Source organism: Hemiscyllium ocellatum, chromosome 7 (assembly GCF_020745735.1).
Source record: "Hemiscyllium ocellatum isolate sHemOce1 chromosome 7, sHemOce1.pat.X.cur, whole genome shotgun sequence".
In the NCBI taxonomy this organism is placed as follows: Eukaryota; Metazoa; Chordata; class Chondrichthyes; order Orectolobiformes; family Hemiscylliidae; genus Hemiscyllium; species Hemiscyllium ocellatum.
The window spans coordinates 3,489,412-3,516,058 of NC_083407.1; the positions used below are offsets into that span (position 1 = coordinate 3,489,412).

General features: G+C 48.3%; 1 protein-coding gene across 13 annotated transcripts in view; it reads right to left on the minus strand.

The window, feature by feature from the left end:
* The window catches only part of tns1b (tensin 1b), a 592,899-nt gene that overhangs the window by 166,556 nt on the left and 399,696 nt on the right, over window positions 1-26,647 (minus strand). For 12 of the 13 annotated variants that reach the window (XM_060828191.1, XM_060828193.1, XM_060828192.1 and 9 more), the window contains 3 exons: window positions 19,726-19,897; window positions 15,445-15,495; window positions 13,513-13,635 (listed from right to left, as the gene is read on the minus strand). In XM_060828191.1, coding sequence (XP_060684174.1) covers window positions 13,513-13,635; window positions 15,445-15,495; window positions 19,726-19,897 — 346 coding nt within the window. The remainder of the gene's footprint in view (window positions 1-13,512; window positions 13,636-15,444; window positions 15,496-19,725; window positions 19,898-26,647) is intronic. The other variant, XM_060828194.1, reaches the window with a different exon arrangement.

Sequence of the window (26,647 nt, forward strand, 5' to 3'; positions counted from 1 at the left end):
TGGATATATCTTGTGTTGGCGTGCAGCAGTGAGGGATAATGATCGACACATTATTCCCAGTGACATGAGCACAATGTGAATCCCGGCAAGGGGCACGAGGGATAGGAACAGCTGTGACAAAATGGGACAGTGACACATTTATCGAGTTAGAAAGGCAGAGCAAAGGGAAAGTCACAGTATAGTGAGGGAAATTGTGAATTTGTTCACTTTGGTTGGGAGAATAGTGAAATAATACACACCTTAGAATGAGAGAGACTGCAGGACTTTGAGATACAGAGAGAGACGGCAGAACTGTGAGATACAGTTAGAGACTGCAGGACTATGAGATACAGAGAGAGACTGCAGCACTCAGAGATACAGAGAGACTGCAGGACACAGAAGTAAAGAGAGAGAGACTACAGGACTCAGAGATACAGAGAGGGACACAGAACTCTGAGGAACAGAGAGAGACTGCAGGACTCAGGACACAGAGAGAGAGACAGCAGGTCTCTGAGATACAGACAGAGACGGCAGACTCTGAGGTACAGAGAGAGACACAGGACTCTGAGGAACAGAGCGAGACTGAAGGACTCTGAGGTACAGAGAGAAACTGCAGGCCTCTAAGATACAGAGAGAGACTACAGGGGCCTGAGATACAGAGAGAGAGACTGCAGGACTATGAGGAACAGAGAGAGACAACAGGACACTGAGATACAGAGAGACTGCAGGACTCTGAGGTACAGAGAGAGACTGCAGGAGTCTGAGATACAGAGAGAGACTACAGGGGTCTGAGGTAGAGAGAGAGACTGCAGGACTCTGAGATACAGAGAGAGACTGCAGGACTCTGAGGTACAGAGAGAGATGGCAGGACACTGAGATACAGAGAGAGAGACTGCAGGACTCAGGACACAGAGAGAGAGAGACAGCAGGTCTCTGAGATACAGACAGAGACGGCAGACTCTGAGATACAGAGAGAGATGGCAGGCCTCTGAGATACAGAGAGAGACTACAGGAGTCTGAAATACAGAGAGAGACTACAGGGGTCTGAGGTAGAGAGAGAGACTGCAGGACTCTGAGATACAGAGAGAGACTGCAGGCCTCTGAGATACAGAGAGAGACTACAGGAGTCTGAGATACAGAGAGAGACTACAGGAGTCTGAGGTAGAGAGAGAGACTGCAGGACTCTGAGATACAGAGAGAGAGACTGCAGGACACTGAGATACAGAGAGAGGCTACAGGACTCTGAGATACAGAGAGAGACTACAGGACTCTGAGATACAGAGAGAGACTACAGGAGTCTGAGGTAGAGAGAGAGACTGCAGGACACTGAGATACAGAGAGAGAGAGACTGCAGGACACTGAGATACAGAGAGAGGCTACAGGACTCTGAGATACAGAGAGAGACTACAGGACTCTGAGATACAGAGAGAGGCTACAGGTCTCTGAGATACAGAGAGAGACTGCAGGACACAGAGGTAGAGAGAGAGACTACAGGACTCAGAGATACAGAGAGAGACACAGAACTCTGAGGAACAGAGAGAGACTGAAGGACTCTGAGGAACAGAGAGACTGCAGGCCTCTAAGATACAGAGAGAGACTGCAGGACACAGAGGTAGAGAGAGAGACTACAGGACTCAGAGATACAGAGAGAGACACAGGACTCTGAGGAACAGAGAGAGACTGAAGGACTCTGAGGTACAGAGAGAGACTACAGGCCTCTAAGATACAGAGAGAGACTACAGGGGCCTGAGATACAGAGAGAGAGAGACTGCAGGACTCATGACACAGAGAGAGAGAGAGACAGCAGGTCTCTGAGATACAGAGAGAGACAGCAGGACACTGAGATATCGAGAGAGACTGCAGGACACTGAGGTACAGAGAGAGACTACAAGAGCCTGAGGTACAGAGAGAGACTGCAGGCCTCTAAGATACAGGGAGAGACTACAGAGGCCTGAGACACAGAGAGAGAGACTGCAGGACTCAGGACACAGAGAGAGAGAGACAGCAGGTCTCTGAGATACAGAGAGAGACAGCAGGACTCTGAGATACAGAGAGACTGTAGGACACTGAGGTACAGAGAGAGACTGCAGGGGCCTGAGATACAGAGAGAGAGAGACTGCAGAACTCAGGACACAGAGAGAGAGAGACAGCAGGACTCTGAGATACAGACAGACTGCAGGACTATGAAGAACAGAGAGAGACAGCAGGACACTGAGGTACAGAGAGAGACTACAAGAGCCTGAGGTACAGAGAGAGACTGCAGGACTCTGAGATACAGAGAGAGACTGCAGGACTCAGAGGTACAGACAGACTGCAGGACTATGAGGTACAGAGAGAGACAGCAGGACACTGAGGTACAGAGAGAGACTACAAGAGCCTGAGGTACAGAGAGAGACTGCAGGACTCTGAGATACAGAGAGAGACTGCAGGACTCAGAGGTACAGAGAGAGACAGCAGGACTCTGAGGTACAGAGAGAGACAGCAGCACTCTGAGGTACAGAGAGAGACTGCAGGACTCAGAGGTACAGAGAGAGACAGTAGGACTCTGAGGTACAGAGAGACTGCAGGACTCAGAGATACAGAGAGTGACTGCAGGACTCAGAGGTAGAGAGAGAGAGACCACAGGACTCAGAGATACAGAGAGAGACACAAGACTCTGAGGAACAGAGAGAGACTGATGGACTCTGAGATACAGAGAGAGACTGCAGGCTTCTAAGATACAGAGAGAGACTTCAGGGGCCTGAGATTTAGAGAGAGACTACAGGACTCTGAGATACAGAGAGAGACTGCAGGACTCAGGACACAGAGAGAGAGAGAGACAGCAGGTCTCTGAGATACAGAGAGAGACAGCAGGACACTGAGATATAGAGAGAGACTGCAGGACCCAGAGATACAGAGAGAGACTTCAGGGGCCTGAGATTTAGAGAGAGACTACAGGACTCTGTGATACAGAGAGAGACTGCAGGACTCTGAGATACAGAGAGAGAGACTGCAGGACTCTGAGATACAGAGAGAGACTGCAGCACTCTGAGATACAGAGAGAGACTGCAGGACTCTGAGATACAGACAGAGACGGCAGGACTCAGAGGTACAGAGAGAGACGGCAGACTCTGAGATACAGACAGAGACTACAGGACTCAGAGGTACAGAGAGAGACGGCAGCACACTAACGTACTGAGAGAGACGGCAGGACTCTGAGATACAGAGGGATCTGGCTGCCCTGGTAGAAGAATCATAAAGTTAGTCAGCAGGTGATAGGTAATATCAACAAAATCCTGCTGTTTATCGCATGGGGAATAGAATATAAAATAGGGATGTTGTACTGCCTTATGGAGGGTATTGGGATGATCGTATATGGGGAACTATCGAACATAAAACATTCCAGTGCAATACAGGTCCCTGGGCCCTCAATTTTGCACCAACCTGTGGAACCAAGCTGTTGAGTTGTGTTGAGTTCTTATATCTTCATTTGAAAAAAACATAATGAAGTTGGAGGCAGTTCAGAGAATCGTGGTGTCACAGAAGGGGGCCTTTCAGCCCATTGTGCCTAGGCCAGCTCTGCAAATATCACCGAGTGTCAATCTCCATTCTCCCCATAACCCAGCACACTATAGCTACACAAAGCCCTCTGGAAGCTGCCTCCACCTGGCAGTGTATTCCCACACCCTCACTGTGTGAAAAAGTTTTCCCTCACATCACCCTTGCTTCATTTGTATATAAACCTTCTCTTTGATTTATGAGCAGGAACAGAGAAGGTTCCCTGGCCTGAGTTTGGGGATGAAGGGCTTATCTTCTGAAGAAAGCTTGGATCCAGGGAGTGGGCCTGTATTGACTGGGCTCTGGAACAATGAGAGGTGACCTTATTGAAATGTGTTTCTGATCCCAAGGGCACTGGAGAGGGTGACGACCAGGAGGAAGCTTCCTCTCACCTGCTTCACCTCCCAGACAAAGATGAGGAGAAATTGATTTCTCTCGGAGGGTGGATTTTTCTCTTCCTAGAAAAGGCAGGAGGCTGTGTCTGTCAATTTATTGGAGGCTGAGTTGGGTAGGTTTTTTGACTGACCAGAGAGGCAAGAGGTGGGGATGTTGGGGGGAACCGTACTGGAACATGGAGCTAAGACCACAACCACATCCATCATGAACTTACTGAGTACGCCCAAGGACCCAAATGGCATGCTGTCGTTCCTATGAGCTGTGGACCTGCTGTTGTTGTGGTGTGGGGATGCAAGTGTCCCAGCCTCTCAGAACCACTGAGATCCCCAGGTTAGGGGGTGGTGGTACGGGTGCGGGTGGGGAGGGGGAGAGGCAGGGGAGGGGAGGGAGCTCACAAATGCCAGATTGAGCGGGACTCCGAAAGAAAGGTCTACATTTCTACAGCAACTGTCATGGTGCTAGAAGGTGCCAGGCCACCAAGGTGTCGTTGACATGCAGTCGCTGTCAAACCACAAACGCAGCAGCCAATCCAGGCACAGCAAGATCCCACAAACAGCGATGTGATAAAGGTAAAAACAAGGACTGCAGATGCTGGAAACCAGAGTCTGTGATAAAGACCAGACAAGCAGCTTTTGTGATGTCAATTGAGGGATTGGCATTGGTCAGGACTCCCTGTCAGGGAACAACTCCCAGCTTTACCCCCAAAGCAGTGTTTCCATCCTCCTGAGCGCTGGTTTTGTGTTTAATCCGAAAGGTAGCAGCTCCAGTTCCCTCAGCACTGTGCCAGAATATCAGTTTGTACACAGGCCGTGGAGGTGTATTCGAGTCCAGAAACCTGGGGCTCAAGAGGCAAAGTGAACAAGGGCTGACCTACGTTTATCACCACACACTGGCCTAGAAGAGGGAGGGCGCAAAGCAGGAAAGACCCAGGCTCCAGTTTTGGCCTACATGCTGGTTCAGAGCGAAGGGGAACCCTGCCGACTCCTGTTCTTGTCCTGGGAGGGGCCAAATCTGCGGGTCCCCTTCACAATCAGAATCACGAGGAAGGAAAGTATCTAGGACAGAGAGAAACCCCTGACGACAGGAATGGGAATGCTTGGGAACAGACGCTCTCCACCACCACCTTCCGGCTACACTCTGTGGCAGAGAGCGGGCAACCTCTACATTACCCTTCTCAGGTTCTTCACTCTGAGTCTCCATAGCAACGGAGAGCTCTGTCAGCCAGAGTTCATGAGGCCTTGTTATCAGCACAGCCTGCGACTTGATCCTGCTTTCTCTGTGTCCTCTAACAAGGCCTCGCTAATGTTTTCAGTTTGGAATGTCAGCTAGCTAATCCTAAGAGAGTAAACACCTCTCTTCCATTCTCGTGTTTAGCTTCTGATGGATCTTGTCAGCACCTTCCTCCTCCCAGCTCGGAGGAAAACTTTCAGCCATTTCGTCAATGGGTCACCAATGGGTTTCCATTGTTCCAAGGGGGAGGTGCCAACACCTTTCCCCATGAATATGGGAGGAGTGGGGTAACTCTGAAAGTTACCCCGCTCCGCCCCCCCCAGCTCACAGGGACGCAGTCCTGAGCTCATTTATGATCCCCTGCATCCAGTCACTTATTCCAACCTGTCCCTTGGCGAAACCCAGCCACAAACAGGGAGCATGGGATTCGAGAGGGTTTCAGGAGATTGAGTGGGTTCAAGGGGATTGAGTGGGTTTAAAGGGATTCAGTGGGTTTGAGGAGATCAGGGGCTGTTTCCCTTTCCCCCTGACCGTGGTGTTCAATGGGAAGGTGGAATCGGATTCCCAGGGAATGATTACATTACATTACATTCCCTACAGTGTGGAAACAGGCCCTTCGGCCCAACCAGTCCACACCGAACCTCCGAAGAGTAACCCACCCAGACCCATTTCCTTCTGACAAATGCACCTAACACTATGGACAACTTAGCAATTCACCTGACCGGCACATCCTTGGACTGTGGGAGGAAACCCACCCAGACCCGGGGAGAATGTGCAAACTCCACACAGACAGTCACCCGAGGCTGGAATCGAACCCGGGACCCTGGTGCTGTGAGGCAGCAGTGCTAACCACTGAGCCACCGTGTTTGAAATGTAATTGGTTGGGTGCTCGGCAAAATGACAAACTGCAAGGGGACAGGATGAAAAGTCACCACTGCCTGGGGCATAGGGAACTGATGGGCCAAATGGCCACTGTGAAGCTGGGTAACTGGGAGAGACATGAGGAATTTCTCACTGTGAGCAGCTCTCTCCCACCATTCCCAGCAGAATCACGCCGAATGAAATGGGATAATATTATTGTCTTGACTCAGCCCACAAACACTGAAGGGCGGGGGTGTAGGGAGGGAGGGAGGGAGGGAGGGAGGGAGGGAGGGAATTCCTGCTCCTTCCCAAAGAGAGCCTGCTGTCCCAGTCCTCTGCTGCCCCCCTCAGGCAGCACCTCACGTCTGTCACTGAGAAACAGCCAAATCTGACCCCAGCAATCTGCCCCCTCCCGTCACATACCCAGACACTAGGTGGGTGGGGGGGGTGGGGGAGGGGGAGGACAGGACGGGGGACTGATCACGCCTGGAACACGCACAGGAATAAATAACACCGGTACAGAATGGTCAAAGATGTGAATGTGGAGAGTCTGGGGGGTTGTGTTGCTTTGGGAGTAACAGATCGAAAACAGAAAGGTTCAAAATCACGAGAACTTTCTCAGAGCACATGGTCATCTCAGAGCATCATGGTCAGCACAGGGACAGGCCCTTCGGCCCAGCATGTCTGTGCTGACCATGATGCCATTCTAACCCATTCCCATCTGCCTGCGTGTGGCCCATATCCCTCTATTCCCTGTGTCTGTGTCTCTGAGTAAATGCCTCTTAAACGTTGTTATTGTATCTCCCTCTCTCCCCTCCCCTGGCAGCGTGTCCCAGGCTCCTCCCACCCTCTGGGTAAACAACTTGCCTCACTCATCTCCTTTAACCTGTCCCCCTCTCCCCTTAAACCTATGCCCCCTACTATTTGGCATTCCCACCCTGTCTATCCACCCGGTCCATGTCTCTCATAATGTTATACACTTCCATCAGGTCACCCCTCAGCCTCCAACGCTCGGGTGAAAACAATCCAGCTTTGTCCACCCTCTCCTTATTGCTAATACCCTCCAATCCAGGCAACATCCTGGGAACCCTCTCCTGTCCCCTCTCCAAAGCCTCCACATCCTTCCTATAGTGTGGTGACTGGAACTACACACAATGCTCCAAATGTGACCTAACTAAAGGGTTATAAAGCTGCAGCATGACTTGCTAACCTTTATACTCAGTGCCCCGATGATGACGGGAAGCATGCGGTGTGCCTTCCTTACCCCTTACCCACTTGTGCTGCCCCTTTCAGGGAGCTATGGACTTGCATCCCAAGATCCCTCTGGATATCAGTGCTCCTAAGGGTTCTGTCGTTTACTGTGTACTTTTACTGGGCACTGTACATTCTGGAACCTTCAGTATGTCATCCACATTAACAACCTCTTTTCGTATGTTCCCTGGACACTGAAACAATAAAGCAGCAAGCCCAGAGTGTGCACTCAAATGAAATATTCTGACAGGAAGTATTTAAGCTGCACTCAGGCGTAGTAATAAATTCAGGAGAGGGACAGCAGTCCCAGGGGCTGAAGCTGTACATCACAGGGTCAATGAACCATTACAGCAATTCATCCCCTCAGGTCTGTACTAGCTCTCCACAAAGACACTCAGCGAGTGCCACTCCCTTGTGAGGGCAATGATGAGGGTTGTTCGGAGTGCAGCATTGTCACTGACATTCCCCACAGTCCAGCCCATTTGTGGAGAAGGGTGTTCTGTCATTGACATTGATGGAGGCTCAATACTGAGCCCGGAGAGTGACTGATTGTGAGGACTGGGGACACACTTCCTGAAGGTCTCTCTACACCACAACATACTCCACGTCAAAAATCACACAAACTATATCAGAACTAATTGCAGGTGAATGTTTAATGGATGGGGGTAGGGGAGGTGATGGAGTCTGGGAAGTTGACATTAGGCTAGAAATTCAGAACAGACTTGACCTCATCCTTGGGGAAAAAGTGAGGACTGCAGATGCTGGAGAGCAGAGCTGAAAATGTGTTGCTGGAAAAGCGCAGAAGGAGAGCTTATGCCCAAAACGTCAGTTCTCCTGCTCCTTGGATGCTGCCTGACCTGCTGCGCTTTTCCAGCAACACATTTTCAGCTTTGACCTCATCCTTACCAATCTGCCAGCTGCAGATATATCTGACCATGACAGTATTGGTTAGAGTGACCACCGCACAGTCCTTGTGGAGACAAAGTCCCACCTTCACATTGAGAATCCCCTCCATTGTGTTGTGTGGCACTATCACCGTGCTCAATGGGACAGACTTCAAACAGATCGAGCAACTCCAGACTGGGCATCCAGGAGGCGCTGTGAGCCACACAGTGTTCAACAAACAAAAAATATTTTTCTTGGCTGTCTTGCCCAATTATGTGTGTGTCTGTGATCACCTTTGTATGTCACGTTTTGATGGATGAACTATTATCAGGATAAGCACCAATTTATCCAATCCAATTGCTAGCCAGTTAAATTCTAAATGTTCAAGTTATGCTTCATTCTGCAGTTGTGCTGATATTTTAAGTTCACTCCCTACATTGTTCAGTGCCACAAATACACCTTTCTCCTGACTATCATCCCTGACATAGTAACTCTTCAACAAGTGAACACAACACAGGGGACACTCACTGACCCTTTCCTCCTGTCTACAATCATCCACATGATTGAGTTTATTTCGGGTTTGGTAAGTTCCAGTGAAGCTCGTTTCAACACGATATGTTTAAAGTTTGTTGCAAAAAAGAAAAAAAGATGGTCTTCAAAATCAGGAGTCATATTGGTGTCAGGCAGATTATACTAAAATAAGTCAGGATTTGACCAAAATAGACTGGGAGTGGCGACTTGAGGGGAAATCAAAAGCAGAACAATGGGAGGAGTTCCTGGGGGAGGGGCAGGCCCACCCTGTTCCATTTCAGAATAAAGCTCAGTGAATCCTGGGGACCCAGGAACATTCAGGATGAAATAGAAGGGCAAAGCGAGATGTATAACAGGGACAAAGGAAGCAACTCATGGAGGCTCCGCAGGAGGACAGAAAGGGCAGGGGACAATTCCAAAAGCAATTAGGAGAGCAAATAAGGCAGAATGAGAAAACATTAAGGATCCATTAGGGACCGTAATAACCAGGGGAAGTGAAGGATTCATTAGGGACTGTAATAGCCAGGGGAAGTGAAGGATTCATTAGGGACTGTAATAACCAGGGGAGGTGTAGGATTCATTAGGGACTGTAATAACCAGGAGAAGTGAAGGATTCATTAGGGACTGTAATAACCAGGGGAGGTGTAGGATTCATTAGGAACTGTAATAACCAGGAGAAGTGTAGGATCCATTAGGGACTGTAATAACCAGGGGAAGTGAAGGATTCATTAGGGACTGTAATAACCAGGAGAAGTGAAGGATTCATTAGGGACTGTAATAACCAGGGGAGGTGTAGGATTCATTAGGGACTGTAATAACCAGGAGAAGTGAAGGATTCATTAGGGACTGTAATAACCAGGGGAGGTGTAGGATTCATTAGGAACTGTAATAACCAGGAGAAGTGAAGGATTCATTAGGGACTGTAATAACCAGGGGAGGTGTAGGATTCATTAGGGACTGTAATAACCAGGAGAAGTGAAGGATTCATTAGGGACTGTAATAACCAGGGGAAGTGAAGGATCCATGATGGAGCGTAATAACCAGGGGAAGTGTAGGATCCATCAGGGACCGTAATCAGCAGGGAAAGTGTAAGATCCATTAGGGACAGAAATAACCAGGGGAGGTGTAGGATTCATTAGGGGCCGTAATAACCAGGGAAAGTGAAGGATTCATTAGGGACCGTAATAATCAGGAGAAGTGAAGGATCCATTCGGGCCTGTAATAACCAGGGGAAGAGTAGGATTCTTTAAAGACAGCAATAACCAGTGGAAGTGTAGGATCTATTAGGGACCGTAATTACCAGGGGGAGTTAGGATTCATTAATGACTGTAATAACTAAGGGAAGTTTAGGATTCTTTAGGGACTGTAATAACCAGGGGAAGTGAAGGATTCATTAGAGACCGTAATAACCAGGGGAAGTGTAGGATTCATTAGAGACCGTAATAACCAGGGGAAGTGTAGGATTCATTAGAGACCGTAATAACCAGGGGAAGTGAAGGATCCATGATGGACCAAGGGAGTAATTTGTGTGTGAAGACGAAGGATATTGGTCAAATGTTAAGTGAGTATTTCACCGCTGTCTTTACTCTAGAGAAGGAGGATGTAGGCACGGAATTTGAGAGGATGGGCTTTGAGGTCCCTGAGCAGATTGACTATAGAAGTGAGAAGGTTTTGGAGGATTTGAAACAATGAATAGGGAGGGTTTTAGAGGGATAGGGGCCAAATGCTGGCTAATAGGATTAGTTTAATTTAGGATATCTGAGCAGCATTACAAATTGGACAGAAGGCTCTGCCTCTGTTCTGAACAACTCTATGACTCTATGACTAAAAGTGGACTAATCCCCAGGTCCAGTTGTACCCCAGGATGCTGTGGGAGGCGAGGAGGAAATTATAGGGGCCCAATGGGTGTTGGGAATCTGGAATGTTCTGTATGGGAGGGTGGTGGAGGTGGGAAATCTCACAACCTTTAAAAGTATTCGGATGCACACCTGAATTCAACATTCAAGGCTCTGGGCTTGGTGTGAGGACGTGGGAGTGGTATAGGTCGTGGTAATGTGGGTGACCTTTTAACTATGTGGCAGTACAGACTCGATGGGGCGAAGGGTCTCCGCTGTTCTGTATCATTCCATGTTAATATTCCTAACACAGTCAAAATAATCTTCTGTTAACATTGGAGGGCTTCCCTCCCTCTGACACAAACCATGGTTCCAGAAAGCTGACAAACCTGGTTACTTAATAAACCCTTCATCGCTACACACCACTGATGCAGAATTCCAAACTTTAATACTGAATACAACATAGAAACGTACAGCACAGAACAGGCCCTTCAACCCATAATGTTGTGCTGAGACTTAATCCTAACATAAAATATAGTAACTTAACCTACGCTCCCCTCAACTCACTGCTATCTATGTGCATGTCCAGCAGTCGCTTAAATGTCCCCAGTGACTCTGCTTCCACCACCACCGCTGGCAACGCAGCCCATACATTCACAACTCTCTGTGTAAGGAACCTACCTCTGACCTTTCCCCCAATATCTTGAAAATTGTTAATAATATATACTTAAATGTAGAATATATAACCCTTTCATCACACAATATACAACATGCAAGAGGCTAAAGGGGATTGAACAGAGATGGTCACCTCATCATCAGCAGCAGAGAGTGGGACCAGTCTGCATCTCTGAAAATACAGTCAGCTCTTCTGTAACGCCATGGTTCCTGTGCAACCTCGCGTTACAGGAAAATCACGCTTTCAAAACAGCGCTTAAAGTGCTGCGTTATCGTGTTACAGCCAACACATGCTGTAAAAGTTTGCACAGTAGAGACAGTGTCCCCAACTCATCCATCGCATTGATGATACGCATGTTCTAGATCAGTGGTGCTGGAAGAACACAGCAGTTCAGGCAGCATCCGAGGAGCAGGAAAATCGACGTTTCATCAGGAATAAAGGCAGTGAGCCTGAAGGGTGGAGAGATAAATGAGAGGAGGGTGGGGGTGGGGACAAAGTAGCATAGAGTACAATAGGTGAGTGGGGGAGGGGATGAAGGTGATAGGTCAGAGAGGAGGGTGGAGTGAATAGGTGGGAAGGAAGATAGGCAGGTAGGACAAGTCGAGCTGGAAGGTTGCAACTGGGGTGAGGTGGGGGAAGGGGAAATGAGGAAACTGTTGAAGTCCACATTGATGCCCTGGGGTTGAAGTGTTCCGAGGCGGAAGATGAGGCGTTCTTCCTCCAGGCATCGGGTGGTGAGGGAGTGGCGGTGAAGGAGGCCCAGGACCTCCATGTCCTCGGCAGAGTGGGAGGGGGAATTGAAATGTTGGGCCACGGGGCGGTGTGGTTGATTGGTGCCGGTGTTCTGGAGATGTTCCCTAAAGCGCTCTGCTAGGAGGCGCCCAGTCTCCCCAATGTAGAGGAGACTGCATCGGGAGCAACGGATACAATAAATGATATTAGTGGATGTGCAGGTAAAACTTTGGTGGATGTGGAAGACTCCTTTAGGGCCTTGGATAGAGGTGAGGGAGGAGGTGTGGGCACAGGTTTTACAGTTCCTGCGGTGGCAGGGGAAGGTGCCAGGATGGGAGGGTGGGTTGTAGGGGGGCGTGGACCTGACCAGGTAGTTATGGAGGGAAAGGTCTTTGCGGATATTGGAAAGGGGTGGGGAGGGAAATATATCCCTGGTGGTGGGGTCCATTTGGAGGTGGCGGAAATTTTGGCGGATGATTTGGTTTATGCGAAGGTTGGTAGGGTGGAAGGTGAGCACCAGGGGCATTCTGTCCTTGTTACGGTTGGAGGGGCGGGGTCTGAGGGCAGAGGTGCGGGATGTGGACGAGATGCGTTGGAGGGCATCTTTAACCACGTGGGAAGGGAAATTGTGATCTCTAAAGAAGGAGGCCATCTGGTGTGTTCTGTGGTGGAACTGGTCCTCCTGGGAGCAGATACAGCGGAGGCGGAGGAATTGGGAATACGGGATGGCATTTTTGCAGGAGGTAGGGTGGGAAGAGATGTAATCCAGGTAGCTGTGGGAGTCGGCGGGTTTGTATAAAAAGTCAGTGTCAAGTCGGTCGTCTACACATGTTCTAGCAAAACGACCTGTACATGACACCTGATACATACCAAGGAAACTCGAAAAAGGAGATCAGCAAACCAGGTGGGGTTTTATGACAATCTGAAGCCAGCTTCTAATTTCCTGATTTGATTTTTGCAGAGTTAAAATTCTCAAATGATCACAGTAAGATTTTAACCCAGTTCTCTGGAGTATGAATCCAAAAGTGGAGGAGAATCCATACTTGTGACATTTCCAGCATTGCCTTCCCAGGCTGACATCAGTGTGAACAGGATCTGCTTCGGGAACTGCTTTCAGAGAGTGTGTTAGTTATTTGATGCCGTCAGGAAATAGACGATGTCTCCTGACTTCATTCTCACTTCCCTCCTTTCCCGAAGTGGATGGGGACAAAAAGAAACTTAAGGATTGTCGAAATCCACACGGGGGGGGCGTCAGGGAGGGTAAACTTGGTCGGTGACTGTTTGGAAACTGGTTAATCGAGTGAATTCACATCCACAACATACTGAAGATCCACTGTGTGAATGCATCCCTCGGATCAGACTGAAGAGTTAAACAACAAGGTTCAGGAAAGTTAAAAAACAATAACATTGGAGGATAACGATGATTGGTGGGAGGTTTCAGGTTGGTGTGTTACTGACTGACTGACGCAGCAGACAGTGGTGATGGAGACCGGACTCTGGGTGTTATCCAAGGTCAGGCTGGTCAGATACTGGGAACATGACTGGTGGGATTTTCACCCTGAGACTTCTGTAAAGAGAGGAAGATATCGCGGTCCTTACCTTATTGTGAATGACGACCACATGCTGAGGATCTGAATTTAACCAGGTGTCCATGGCTTTGCAAATGCTGCAGATTTTGTCCAGAGGAGGAGCATGGAGGTCAGGCCAGCCAAAATCCACCACCTGGGAACACAACAACCCTCCTTTAGTCAACCTGGAGGCTACAAAGCAGCAACATTGCACTGCACTATACCACACTGTGCACTGCAATGCATTGTACTGTACTGCACTGTACTGCTCTGTAATGTACTGTCCTGTAAAAAATGAGGTCTGCAGATGCTGGAGATCACAGCTGCAAATGTGTTGCTGGTCAAAGCACAGCAGGTTAGGCAGCATCTCAGGAATAGAGAATTCGACGTTTCGAGCATAAGCCCTTCATCAGGAATGTACTGTCCTGCACTGCAATGTACTGCACTGTGCACTGCACTGTACTGCACTGCAATGTACTGTACTGCTCTGTACTGTACTGGACTGTACTGTACTGCACTGCACAGCAGTTAGCACTGCTGCCTCACAGCGCCAGAGACCCGGGTTCAATTCCTGCCTCAGGTGACTGTCTGTGTGGAGTTTGCACGTTCTCCCCGTGTCTGCGTGGGTTTCCTCCGGGTGCTCCGGTTTCCTCCCACAGTCCAAAGATGTGCGGGTCAGGTGAATTGGCCATGCTAAATTGCCTGTAGTGTTAGGTAAGGGGTAAGGGTAGGGGTAGGGGTAGGGGTATGGGTGGGTTGTGCTTCGGCGGGTCGGTGTGGACTTGTTGGGCCGAAGGGCCTGTTTCCACACTGTAAGTAATCTAATCTACTACTGTACTGCAATGTACTGCACTGTACTACACTGCACTGTACTACACTGTACTGCACTGCACTGTACTGCACTGTACTGCACTGCACTGTACTGCACTGCACTGTACTGCACTGTACTGCACTGTACTGCACTGCACTGTACTGCACTGTACTGCACTGCACTGTACTGCACTGTACTGCACTGCACTGTACTGCACTGTACTGCACTGTACTGCACTGTACTGCACTGCACTGTACTGCACTGTACTGCACTGCACTGTACTGCACTGCACTGTACTGCACTGTACTGCACTGCACTGCACTGTACTGCACTGTACTGCACTGTACTGCACTGCACTGTACTGCACTGTACTGCACTGCACTGTACTGCACTGTACTGTACTGCACTGTACTGCACTGCACTGTACTGCACTGTACTGCACTGTACTGCACTGCACTGTACTGCACTGTACTGCACTGCACTGCACTGCACTGCACTGTACTGCACTGTACTGCACTGCACTGTACTGCACTGTACTGCACTGCACTGTACTGTACTGCACTGTACTGCACTGCACTGTACTGCACTGTACTGCACTGTACTGCACTGTACTGCACTGCACTGTACTGCACTGTACTGCACTGCACTGTACTGCACTGTACTGCACTGCGAGCTGCTGTGGCTGCACATTCCACCCGAGAGAGAGCCAGCAGCCACCTCCACATCCGCCCTCTTTCCCCTTTTCTCCTCCCCCTTCACTCCCTCCTCCTCCTCCCTCTCCATCTCCTAACCACCTCCCTCCACTGCTCCACCTCACACCACCCCTCCTCATCTACACACCCCTTTCAAACCCCTCACAGCCCTCCAGCCCCTTCCACTCCCAGCTCCTCCGTCCCCCATCCCTTCCACATCTCCCACTCCCACCACCCCCAGCCACGCCAGCCCCTCCACCCTCTCCAAACCCCCAACTTTATCCAGCCCCTCCACCCTCTCCAAACCCCCAACTTTATCCAGCCCCTCCACCCTCTCCAAACCCCCAACTTTATGCAGTCCCTCCACCCTCTACAAACCCCAACTTTATCCAGCCCCTCCATCCTCACCCGCGTCGGACAATGGGAGCTTCCAAACCTGGTGGGATCTTTCTGGCCTTACCTTGGGGTTGAGTTTGTTGATGTCGTAGCGCTGTTCGGACAGGTTAAAGAGCTGAAAACAGAGGGAATGGAGCGATGAGGAACCGCACTGGCAATGACTCAGCTCAGAGAGAGACAGCCTCACCAAAAGCACAGGCGTAGATGTGTGAGCCCTTACTCTGAGGTGGTGTCCCCTGGTCCTAACTCCCCCACACTGGAAAACAGTCTGTCCACATCTCCCCTGCAAGGTTCCCCCAGAATCCTGAATGCTTCAATAAAGTTGCCTCTCATCCTTCCAAACTCCAACGAGCACAAGCCCAACCTACTCAATGTCTCCTCATCGCATAGTCCCTCCCTACCCCGGGATCAGCCGAGGGAACGTTCACTGGACTGCCCCCAGCACCAGTCGGTAACGTCTGGGAAGTAATACATGATGGAGATTAAATCCAGGAGGGAAGTATACAAGAAATGGCAGATCCCTTAGCATCTTCACACAGAGGGGTCTAGGCGTACAGGCCCATAGTTCCCTGGCTACACTAGTGGATAAAGTGATCGAGAAAGCATGGGGCATGCTCACCTTCATCTGTCAGGGCACTGAGTATAAAAACTGACAGGCCGTGCTGCAGCTGTACAGAACTTTAGTTCGGCCACATTTGGAATATTGTGTCCAGTTCTGGTCACCACACTACCAGAAGGGTGTGGAGGTTTTGGAGATGGAACAGAAACAGTTTGCCAAGATGTTCCCTGGTTTGGAGGGTATTAGCTATGAGGAGAGATTTGTTTGTTTTCACTTGAACATCAGAGGCTGAGGGGCGACTGATAGAAGTTTACAAAGATACAAGAGGTTTGGATAGAATTGAAGGTGCGAGTTTTTTTCCCCCAGGGTAGAAATGTCAGTTACTCAGGGACATAGGTTTAAGGTAAAAGAAGATGTGAGAGGCAGGTGTCTTACACAGAGGGCGGTGAGTGTCTGGAACGTGCTGCCAGAGGAGGAGGTGGAGGTGGATACAGCAGCAATGTTTAAGAGGCATCTCGACAGAGACATGACCAGGCGGGAAATAGAGTGATACGGACTGTGTAGAGGCAAAAGGATTTTAGATTGGAAAGGCATCATGGGTCAGTGCAGGCTTAGTGGGTCGAATGGCCTGTTCCTGTGCTGTACTGTCCTTTGTTCTTTATTCTCTTTATAAGGGGCCCTGGACTGTTCACACTATTCCAGTTTTGGCCTAACTAGTGTCTTGTATAGTTTTAGTAGAACCTCCCAACTTTTATATTCATTCTTTTAGGAATAAAGGCCAACTTTCACTTCCCTTCCCCATTACCTGCTGAACTGGGATATTAGCTTTCTGTGATCCATGGATAAGGATTCCCAAATTCCTGAGTGCTGTAGCCTTCTGCAGTCTGACTCTGTTTAAATAATATTCAGCTCCTCTCTTCTTCCTGCCAAATTGCACAATCTCACATTTTCCCACAGTAAATTCCAGCTGCCAGGGTTTTTGCCGACTCACTTACCCTGTCTAAAACCTTCAGCAAACTCGCTGGGTCATCCTCACCACTTGCCGCCCCAAGTCTTTGTGTCATCCACAAACTAGACTACATTACATTCACTTTCCACACCAAGTCATTAATATACATTGTAAAGAATTATGGTCCCCGAACTCATCCCTGCGGCACTCCACTAGTAACTGGTTACTATCCTGAAAATGCCTCCCTTTATCCCAACTCTCTGTCATTTATTAGATCACCAATCCTCTATCCTCCCAACACCATGGGCTATTATCTTATTAAGCGTAACGTGTGGGACCCTATTAAACACCTTGTGAAAATCCTTTTATGTCACATCTACTGCTCCCTCTGTATATATCATGGTTGCTCCCTCTTCAATGAATTCTAATAAATTTGTCAGGCATTATTTCCCCTTTTCAGGAAACCATGCTGAATGTCCTTGACAATATGATGTGTTTCTAAAAGCTCTGGAGCTACAGCCTTCAGAATAAACCTTAATTTTTTCCCAATAACAGACATTAAGCTAACTGACCTATAATTATCTCTGTTTTTGTCTCCTCTTTTTCAATAAATGTGATTTATTGGCAGTTTGCCTGATCTTCTGGGACGTTTTGCAGCAGCTAACGATTTTTGAAAGGTTACTCTCAGTCTATCTCCGATCTCTGTAGCTACTTCCTTTAATGTCCCAGGATGCTGAGAGTGGTAAGGGTGTGGAATGTCCTGCCTCCCAATGTAGTTAACTCAGCCACATTAGGGAGATTTAAACAATCCTTGGATAAGCACATGGATGATGATGGGATAGTGTAGAGGGACGAGCTGAGAATAGTTCACAGGTCAGCACAACATCGAGGGCCGAAGGGCCTGACCCGCGCTGTATTGTTCAATATTCTATGTTCTATGCATGGAGTCTAGGGGAGTTACCAGCCTTCAGAATGATTAGTTTTCCAAACACTTCTGTCCAGTGACAATTCTAGCATTATTTTCTCCCTATCCCGGCCCCAGGATTATTTAGTAACTTTGAAATGCTGTTGATGTTTTCTCCTGTGAATAATTGCAAAGTTTTTCTTCATATGTCAGGTATAGACAGGATAGATCGAGTGAATCATTAGAAGAGTACAAAGGCAGTAGGAGTATACTTAAGAGGGAAATCAGGAGGGCAAAAAGGGGACATGAGATAGCTTTGGCAAATAGAATTAAGGAGAATCCAAAGGGTTTTTACAAATACATTAAGGACAAAAGGGTAACTAGGGACAGAATAGGGCCCCTCCAAGATCAACAAGGTGGCCTTTGTGTGAAAAATGGGGGAGATACTAAATGAGTATTTTGCATCAGTATTTACTGTGGAAAAGGATATGGAAGATATAGACTGTAGGGAAATAGATGGTGACATCTTGCAAAATGTCCAGATTACAGAGGAGCAAGTGCTGGATGTCTTGAAACAGTTAAAGGTGGATAAATCCCCAGGACCTGATGAGGTGTATCCAAGAACTCTGTGGGAAGTGAGAGAAGTGATTACTTGTGTCATCGATAGTCACAGGTGAGGTGCCAGAAGACTGGAGGTTGGCAAATGTGGTGCCACTGTTTAAGAAGGGTGGTAAAGACAAGCCAGGGAACTATAGACCAGTGAGCCTGACCTCGGTGGTGGGCAAGTTGTTGGAGGGAATCCTGCGGGACAGGATGTACATGTGTTTGGAAAGGCAAGGACTGATTCAGGATAGTCAACATGGCTTTGTGCGTGGGAAATCATGTCTCACAAACTTGATTGAGTTGTTTGAAGAAGTAACAAAGAAGATTGATGAGGGCAGAGCAGTAGATGTGATCTATATGGACTTCAGTAAGGCGTTCGACAAGGTTCCCCATGGGAGACTGATTAGCAAGGTTAGATCTCATGGAATACAGGGAGAACTAACCATTTGGATACAGAACTGGCTCAAAGGTAGAAGACAGAGGGTGGTGGGGGAGGGTTGTTTTTCAGACTGGAGGCCTGTGACCAGTGGAGTGCCACAAGGATCGGTGCTGGGCCCTCTACATTTTGTCATTTACATAAATGATTTGGATGCGAGCATAAGAGGTACAGTTAGTGAGTTTGGAGATGACACCAAAATTGGAGGTGTAGTGGACAGCGAAGAGGATTACCTCAGATTACAACAGGATCTGGACCAGATGGGCCAATGAGCTGAGAAGTGGCAGATTTGCTAAGATTTGCTTTCCCAAAATGCACCCAAAATGGACCGAAGGGACAACTTTTTCACACAGAGAGTGAATGGAAGGAGCTGCCAGAGGGTGTGGTGGAGGCTGGTACAATTACAGCATTTAAAAGGCATCTGGATGGGTATATGAATAGGAAGGGTTTGGAGGGATATGGGCCGAGTGCTGGCAGGTGGGACTAGATTGGGTTGGGATATCTGGTCAGCAACGACGGGTTGGACCGAAGGGTCTGTACATCTCTGTGACTCTAAGACTCATTATCCCACACAGCTGCTGTTAGGGGGTCTATAGAGACCTCCAACCCATTTTTCGTCTCTTTGTTAATTTCTGACCTCTGTCTACATCGATTCTACATCATTCAACTCCAGATCATTGCTTGTTCTCATATTTATTTTTGCCTGTACCAACAATGCCCACCCCAGCACCTTCCCTTCCTGCCTGCCTTCCCTGAACCCCTGACCAATGACCCCTGAATATTTAGCTCTCAGCTTTGATCTCCAAGGAATCAACACTCACATGATTACATTCTATCGAAGACACTCACAAACACAACTAGTGAGATACACTTGAAGGGAAATAAGATACTCACGAGATAATTCTCGCCATGTTTGGACATCAGCATCTGTGCCACCTCCCTCAGGTTGGCGTGGAAACTCTGCTCCTCTGCCCCCGTGGGATAGGAGACTGAAATGATTCGCTCCGTGATGTAGGTCAGGTCAAGGTCGGAATTCTCCTCCATGTTTTGTGAAAGGCTCACGCTCCTAATATAAAAGGGAAAAAAAAAATAAAATCCAGGTACTGCGAATACATGTCAAATTATTTTCATTTTCTTCATGGGATGTGTGTGTCATTCCTGCCTATTCCTGATGAAGCGCTTTTGCCCGAAACGTCGATTTTCCTGCTCTTCGGATGCTGCCTGACCTGCTGTGCTTTTCCAGCAACACTCTGATCTAGACTCTGTGTTAGCTGCCTGGGCCCAGCATTTATTCCCCCGTCCCTAGTTGCCCCTTGAGAAGGTGGGGGTGAGCTGCCTTCTTGACCCGCTGCAGTCCATGTGCTGTGGGTAGACCCACAATGCCCTTAGGGAGGGAATTCCAGGATTCTGACCCAGTGACACTGAAGGAACGGTGATATATTTCCAAGTCAGGATGGTGAGGGGCTGGGAGGGGAACTTGCAGGGGGTGGTGTTCCCATGGATCTGCTGCCCTTGTCCTTCTAGATGGAAGTGGGTGTGGGTTTGGAAGGTGCTGTCTGAGGGTCTTTGGTGAGTTTCTGCAGAGCATCTTGTAGATGGTACACACTGCTGTTACTGAGTGTGGGTGGGGGGAGGGAGGGGATGGTACACACTGCTGTTACTGAGTGTGGGTGGGGGGAGGGAGGGGATGGTACACACTGCTGTTACTGAGTGTGGGTGGGGGAGGGAGGGGATGGTACACACTGCTGTTACTGAGTGTGGGTGGGGGAGGGAGGGGATGGTACACACTGCTGCTACTGAGTGTGGATGGGGGAAGGAGGGGATGGTACACACTGCTGTTACTGAGTGTGGGTGGGGAGGGAGGGGATGGTACACACTGCTGTTACTGAGTGTGGGTGGGGGAGGGAGGGGATGGTACACACTGCTGTTACTGAGTGTGGGTGGGGGAGGGAGGGGATGGTACACACTGCTGTTACTGAGTGTGGGTGGGGGAGGGAGGGGATGGTACACATTGCTGTTACTGAGTGTGGGTGGGGGAGGGAGGGGATGGTACACACTGCTGGTACTGAGTGTGGGTGGGGGAGGGAGGGGATGGTACACACTGCTGTTACTGAGTGTGGGTGGGGGGAGGGAGGGGATGGTACACACTGCTGGTACTGTCAACGTGTGTGTCTGTGTGTGTATATATATGAGGTAGTTTGGGCTGAGGTTAGAAATAGGAAAGGTGAGGTCACCCTGTTAGGTGTTTTCTACAGGCCTCCTAATAGTCCTAGAGAAGTAGAGGATAATATTGCGAGGATGATTCAGGAAAAGAGTGAAGGTAGCAGGGTGGTTGTTATGGGGGACTTTAACTTCCCAGATATTGACTGGGAGAGCTATAGCTCGAGTTCATTAGATGGGTCGGTGTTTGTCCAATGTGTGCAGGAGGGTTTCCTGACACAATATGTAGACAGGCCAACAAGAGGGGAGGCTATACTGGATTTGGTTCTAGGTAATGAACCAGGCCAGGTGTTAGACTTGGAGGTAGGTGAGCACTTCGGGGATAGTGACCACAACTCGGTGACTTTTACTTTAGTGATGGAGAGGGATAAGTGTGCGCCGCAGGGCAAGAGCTATAGCTGGGGGCAGGGAAATTATGATGCAGTGAGGCATGACTTAGGATGTGTGGATTGGAAAAACAGGCTTCAAGAGAAGAACACTAATGAGATGTGGGGAGTGTTCAAGGAGCAGCTACTACGTGTCCTCGATAAGTATGTACCAGTCAGGCATGGTGTAAAGGGCCTTGTGAGGCAGCCGTGGTTTAGTAAGGAATTGGAATCCCTTGTGAAAGGGAAGAAGGCGGCCTATGTAAAGATGAGGCGTGAAGGTTCAGTTGGGGCGATTGAGAGTTATAAGGTAGCCAGGAAGGAGCTAAAGAGAGAGCTAAGAGAAGCGAGAAGGGGACATGAAAAGTCTTTAGCTGGTAGGATTAGGGAAAACCCAAAGGCTTTCTATAGGTATGTCAGGAATAAAAGGATGACTAGGGTAGGTATCGGTCCAGTCAAGGATAGTAGTGGGAAGTTGTGTGTGGAGGCGAAGGAGATTGGAGAGACACTAAATCAATACTTTTCATCAGTATTCACTCAGGAACAGGACACTGTTGCTGATGTGAATATGGAATCACAAATGATTAGAATGGATGGCCTGGAAATATGCAGGGAAGAGGTTCTGGGAATATTGGAGAGGATGAAAATAGATAAGTCTCCTGGGCCTGATGGCATTTACCCTAGGATCCTATGGGAAGCTAGGGAGGAGATAGCAGAGCCATTGGCCTGGATTTTTATGTCATCATTGTCAACGGGAATAGTACCAGAGGACTGGAGGATAGCGAATGTGGTCCCCTTGTTCAAGAAAGGGAGTAGGGATAGCCCTAGTAACTATAGGCCAGTGAGTCTGACTTCAGTGGTGGGCAAAGTCTTAGAGAGAATGGTAAGGGATAAGATTTATGAACATCTGGATAGGAATAACGTGATCAAGGATAGCCAGCATGGTTTTGTGAAGGGCAGGTCGTGCCTCACAAACCTTATTGAGTTCTTTGAGAAGGTGACTAAGGAGGTGGACGAGGGTAAAGCAGTAGATGTTGTGTATATGGATTTTAGTAAGGCGTTCGATAAGGTTCCCCATGGTAGGCTAATGCTAAAACTATGGAGGTATGGCATTGAGGATACATTAGAGGTTTGGATTAGGAATTGGCTGGCTGGAAGGAGACAGAGGGTAGTAGTTGATGGACTATGTTCATCTTGGAGTGCAGTTACTAGCAGTGTACCTCAAGGATCTGTTTTGGGACCATTGCTTTTTGTTATCTTTATAAATGATCTAGAGGAAGGGCTTGAAAGCTGGGTAAGCAAGTTTGCGGATGACACTAAAGTCGGTGGAGTTGTGGATAGTGAGGAAGGAAGTGGTAGGTTACAGCGGGATATAGATAAGTTGCAGAGCTGGGCGGAAATGTGGCAAATGGAATTCAATGTAGCTAAGTGTGAAGTCATTCACTTTGGTAGGAGTAACAAGAAGATGGATTACTGGGCTAATGGTAGGCTACTTGGTAGTGTGGATGAGCAGAGGGATCTTGGTGTCCATGTACACAGATCTCTGAAAGTTGCCACCCAGGTAAATAGTGCTGTGAAGAAGGCATATGGTGTACTGGGCTTTATTGGTAGAGGAATTGAGTTCCGGAGTCCTGAGGTCATGTTGCAGTTGTATAAGACTCTGGTGCGGCCTCATCTGGAGTATTGTGTGCAGTTTTGGTCGCCATACTATAGGAAGGATGTGGAGGCATTGGAACGGGTGCAGAGGAGGTTTACCAGGATGTTGCCTGGAATGGTAGGAAAATCTTATGAGGAAAGGCTGAGGCACTTGGGGCTGTTCTCATTGGAGAAGAGAAGGTTTAGGGGAGATTTGATAGACGTGTATAAGATGATTAGGGGTTTAGATAGGGTCGACACTGAGAACCTTTTACCGCTAATGGAGTCAGGTGTTACTAGGGGACACAGCTTTAAATTAAGGGGTGGTAGGTATAGGACAGATGTTAGGGGTAGATTCTTTACACAGCGGGTTGTGAGTTCATGGAATGCCCTGCCAGTAGCAGTGGTGAACTCTCCCTCTTTATGGTCATTTAAGCGGGCATTGGATAGGCATTTGGAAGTTATTGGGCTAGTGTAGGTTAGGTAGGATTCGGTCGGCGCAACATTGAGGGCCGAAGGGCCTGTACTGCGCTGTATCTTTCTATGTTCTATGTTCTATGTGTGAGAGAGACTGAGTGGGTGGTAGAGTGAGTGTGTGTGTGTGCGTGTGAGAGAGTGTGTGTGTGCATGCGTGTGTGTGTGTAGCAGTAACCAGTAATGACCTCCTGTTCCTGCACTGCTCACTCTGTCCCCCCCAGGGTTTAACCCTCGGTCCCTCCTGTTCTATATCCATTCACTGCCCCTTGGACACAGCGCCCAACCCCACCGCGTCAGTCACTGACCACACCCAGCTCAACCTCCACACAGTGTCCCTGATCCAACTGCCAGGATGGGAGCAGCACAGATACCCTCCAATGGGAGATTGGGAAAAGGGAGCCCACTGTCTGTGATCCCAGCCCCAAATCCCATTTCTTTGGGATCCTGACTCCATCCCTCCCCCCAGTCTCTTTATAGGGCAGCACTGTGGAGGAAATGGAGGAAACCGGAGCACCCGGAGAATGCGCAAACTCCACACAGACAGTCGCCTGAGGTGGGAATTGAACCCGGGACCCTGGTGCTGTGAGGCAGCAGTGCTCACCACTGTGCCATCCATACTGTTGATCCTTGTGCCTTCAGTTTCCGAGGACAAAGCTGGGAAATTCCCTCCTGAGACTCTCTCTGCCTCGAACACACACTCTTTCTCCTCCCTTTCCACCTGTTAACCTCAATGTTCTCCTCGAGAGGTTCAGCTCACAGAGCACTCCCTGCATTTCTCCGGCTCACGCTCTCTCTCTCCACTCCTCTCTCACCCTCCACCCACAACCCCTGTCCCAACCTCTCTCTCTCTCTCTCTCTCTCTCCCTCTCCTTGTCTTTTTCCCTCTCCCGCTCCCCTTCCACTCCCTCTCCCTCTCTCGCCTTCCACTCCCTCTCTCTCTCTCCCTTTCCCTCTCCCTGTCTCACTCCCCCTCCCTGTCTCACTCCCCCTCCCTTTCACAAAGCTGTTGGTCATCTGATCTAACCTCCGTATTCGGTTCAAAGCGAAATTTTGTTTGCGAAATCATTCTTGTGGAGGTCCTTGGGGAATTTTACTTCATGAACGGTGCTATGTGAATGCACTGTGGTACTTATTGTAGAAGTGAGCCTTTTACAATTGGACAGAAACAGAGTGTACGTGTCTCTGTGTGTACACAAACACTTCACGCGTATCCCAGTGTGCGTACACATACACTTCATGTGTATCTCAGTGTGTGCACACGTACAGTTCATGTGTATCTCAGTGTGTGTACACATACGCTTCATATGTATCTGTGTGTGTGTATACACGTACAGTTCGTGTGTATCTCAGTGTGTGTACATGTACAGTTTGTGTGTATCTCAGTGTGTGTACATGTACAGCTCGTGTTTATCTCAGTGTGTACATGTACAGTTTGTGTGCATCTCACGGTGTGTACACGTACAGTTCATGTGTATTTCTCCGTGTGTACACATATAGTTCATGTGTATCTCAGCGTATACATGTTCAGTTTGTGCATATCTCAGAGTGTGCACATGTATAGTTCATGTGTATCGCAGTGTGAACACATACAATTCAGGTGTGTCTCAGTGTGCACACATACAGTTCATGTGTATTTCTCCATGTGTACACATACAGTTCATGTTATCTCAGTGTGTACACATACAGTTCATGTGTATTTTTCCAGGTGTACTCATACAGTTTGTGTGTATCTCAGTGTGTACACGTACTGTTCATGTGTATCTCAGTATGGATACACATACAGTTCATGTGTATTTCAGTGTGTGTACACGTACAATTCAGCTGTGTCTCAGTGTGCACACTTACAGTTCATGTGTATTTCTCCATGTGTACACATATAGTTCATGTGTATCTCAGTGTGTACATGTACAGTTTGTATTTATCTCAGTGTGAGTACACATACAGTTTGTGTATATCTCAGTGTGTGCACATGTCCAGTTTATGTGTATCTCAGTGTGTACATAGACAATTTGGCTGTGTCTCAGTGTGCACACATATAGTTCATATGTATTTCTCCATGTGTACACATACAGTTCATGTGTATCTCAGTGTGTACCTGTACAATTCATGTGTATTTTTCCGGGTATACTCGTACAGTTCGTGTGTATCTCAGTGCGTGCATGTACTGTTCATGTGTATCCCAGTGTGAGTACACGTACAGTTCGTGTGTATCTCAGTGTGTGTACATGTACAGTTTGTGTGTATCTCAGTGTGAGTACACGTACAGTTGATGTGTATCTCAGTGTGCACACTCGTACAGTTCAGGTGTATCTCAGTGTGTACAGATACAGTTCATGTGTAATTCAAGTGTGTGTACACATACCATTCATGTGTATCTCAGTGTGTGTACACGTACTGTTCATGTGTATCTCAGTATGGATACACATACAGTTCATGTGTATTTCAGTGTGTGTACACGTACAATTCAGCTGTGTCTCAGTGTGCACACTTACAGTTCATGTGTATTTTTCCATGTGTACACATATAGTTCATGTGTATCTCAGTGTGTACACGTACAGTTTGTATTTATCTCAGTGTGAGTACACATACAGTTTGTGTATATCTCAGTGTGTGCACATGTCCAGTTTATGTGTATCTCAGTGTGTACACGGACAATTTAGCTGTGTCTCAGTGTGCACACATATAGTTCATATGTATTTCTCCGTGTGTACACATACAGTTCGTGTGTATCTCAGTGTGTACCTGTACAATTCATGTGTATTTTTCCGGGTATACTTGTACAGTTCGTGTGTATCTCAGTGCGTGCACGTACTGTTCATGTGTATCTCAGTGTGCGCATGTACAATTAATGTGTATCCCAGTGTGAGTACACGTACAGTTCGTGTGTATCTCAGTGTGTACATGTACAGTTTGTGTGTATCTCAGTGTGAGTACACGTACAGTTGATGTGTATCTCAGTGTGCGTACTCGTACAGTTCAGGTGTATCTCAGTGTGTACAGATACAGTTCATGTGTAAGTCAAGTGTGTGTACACATACCATTCACGTGTATCTCAGTGTGTGTACACGTACAGTTCGTGTGTATCTCAGTGTGAGTACACGTACAGTTGATGTGTATCT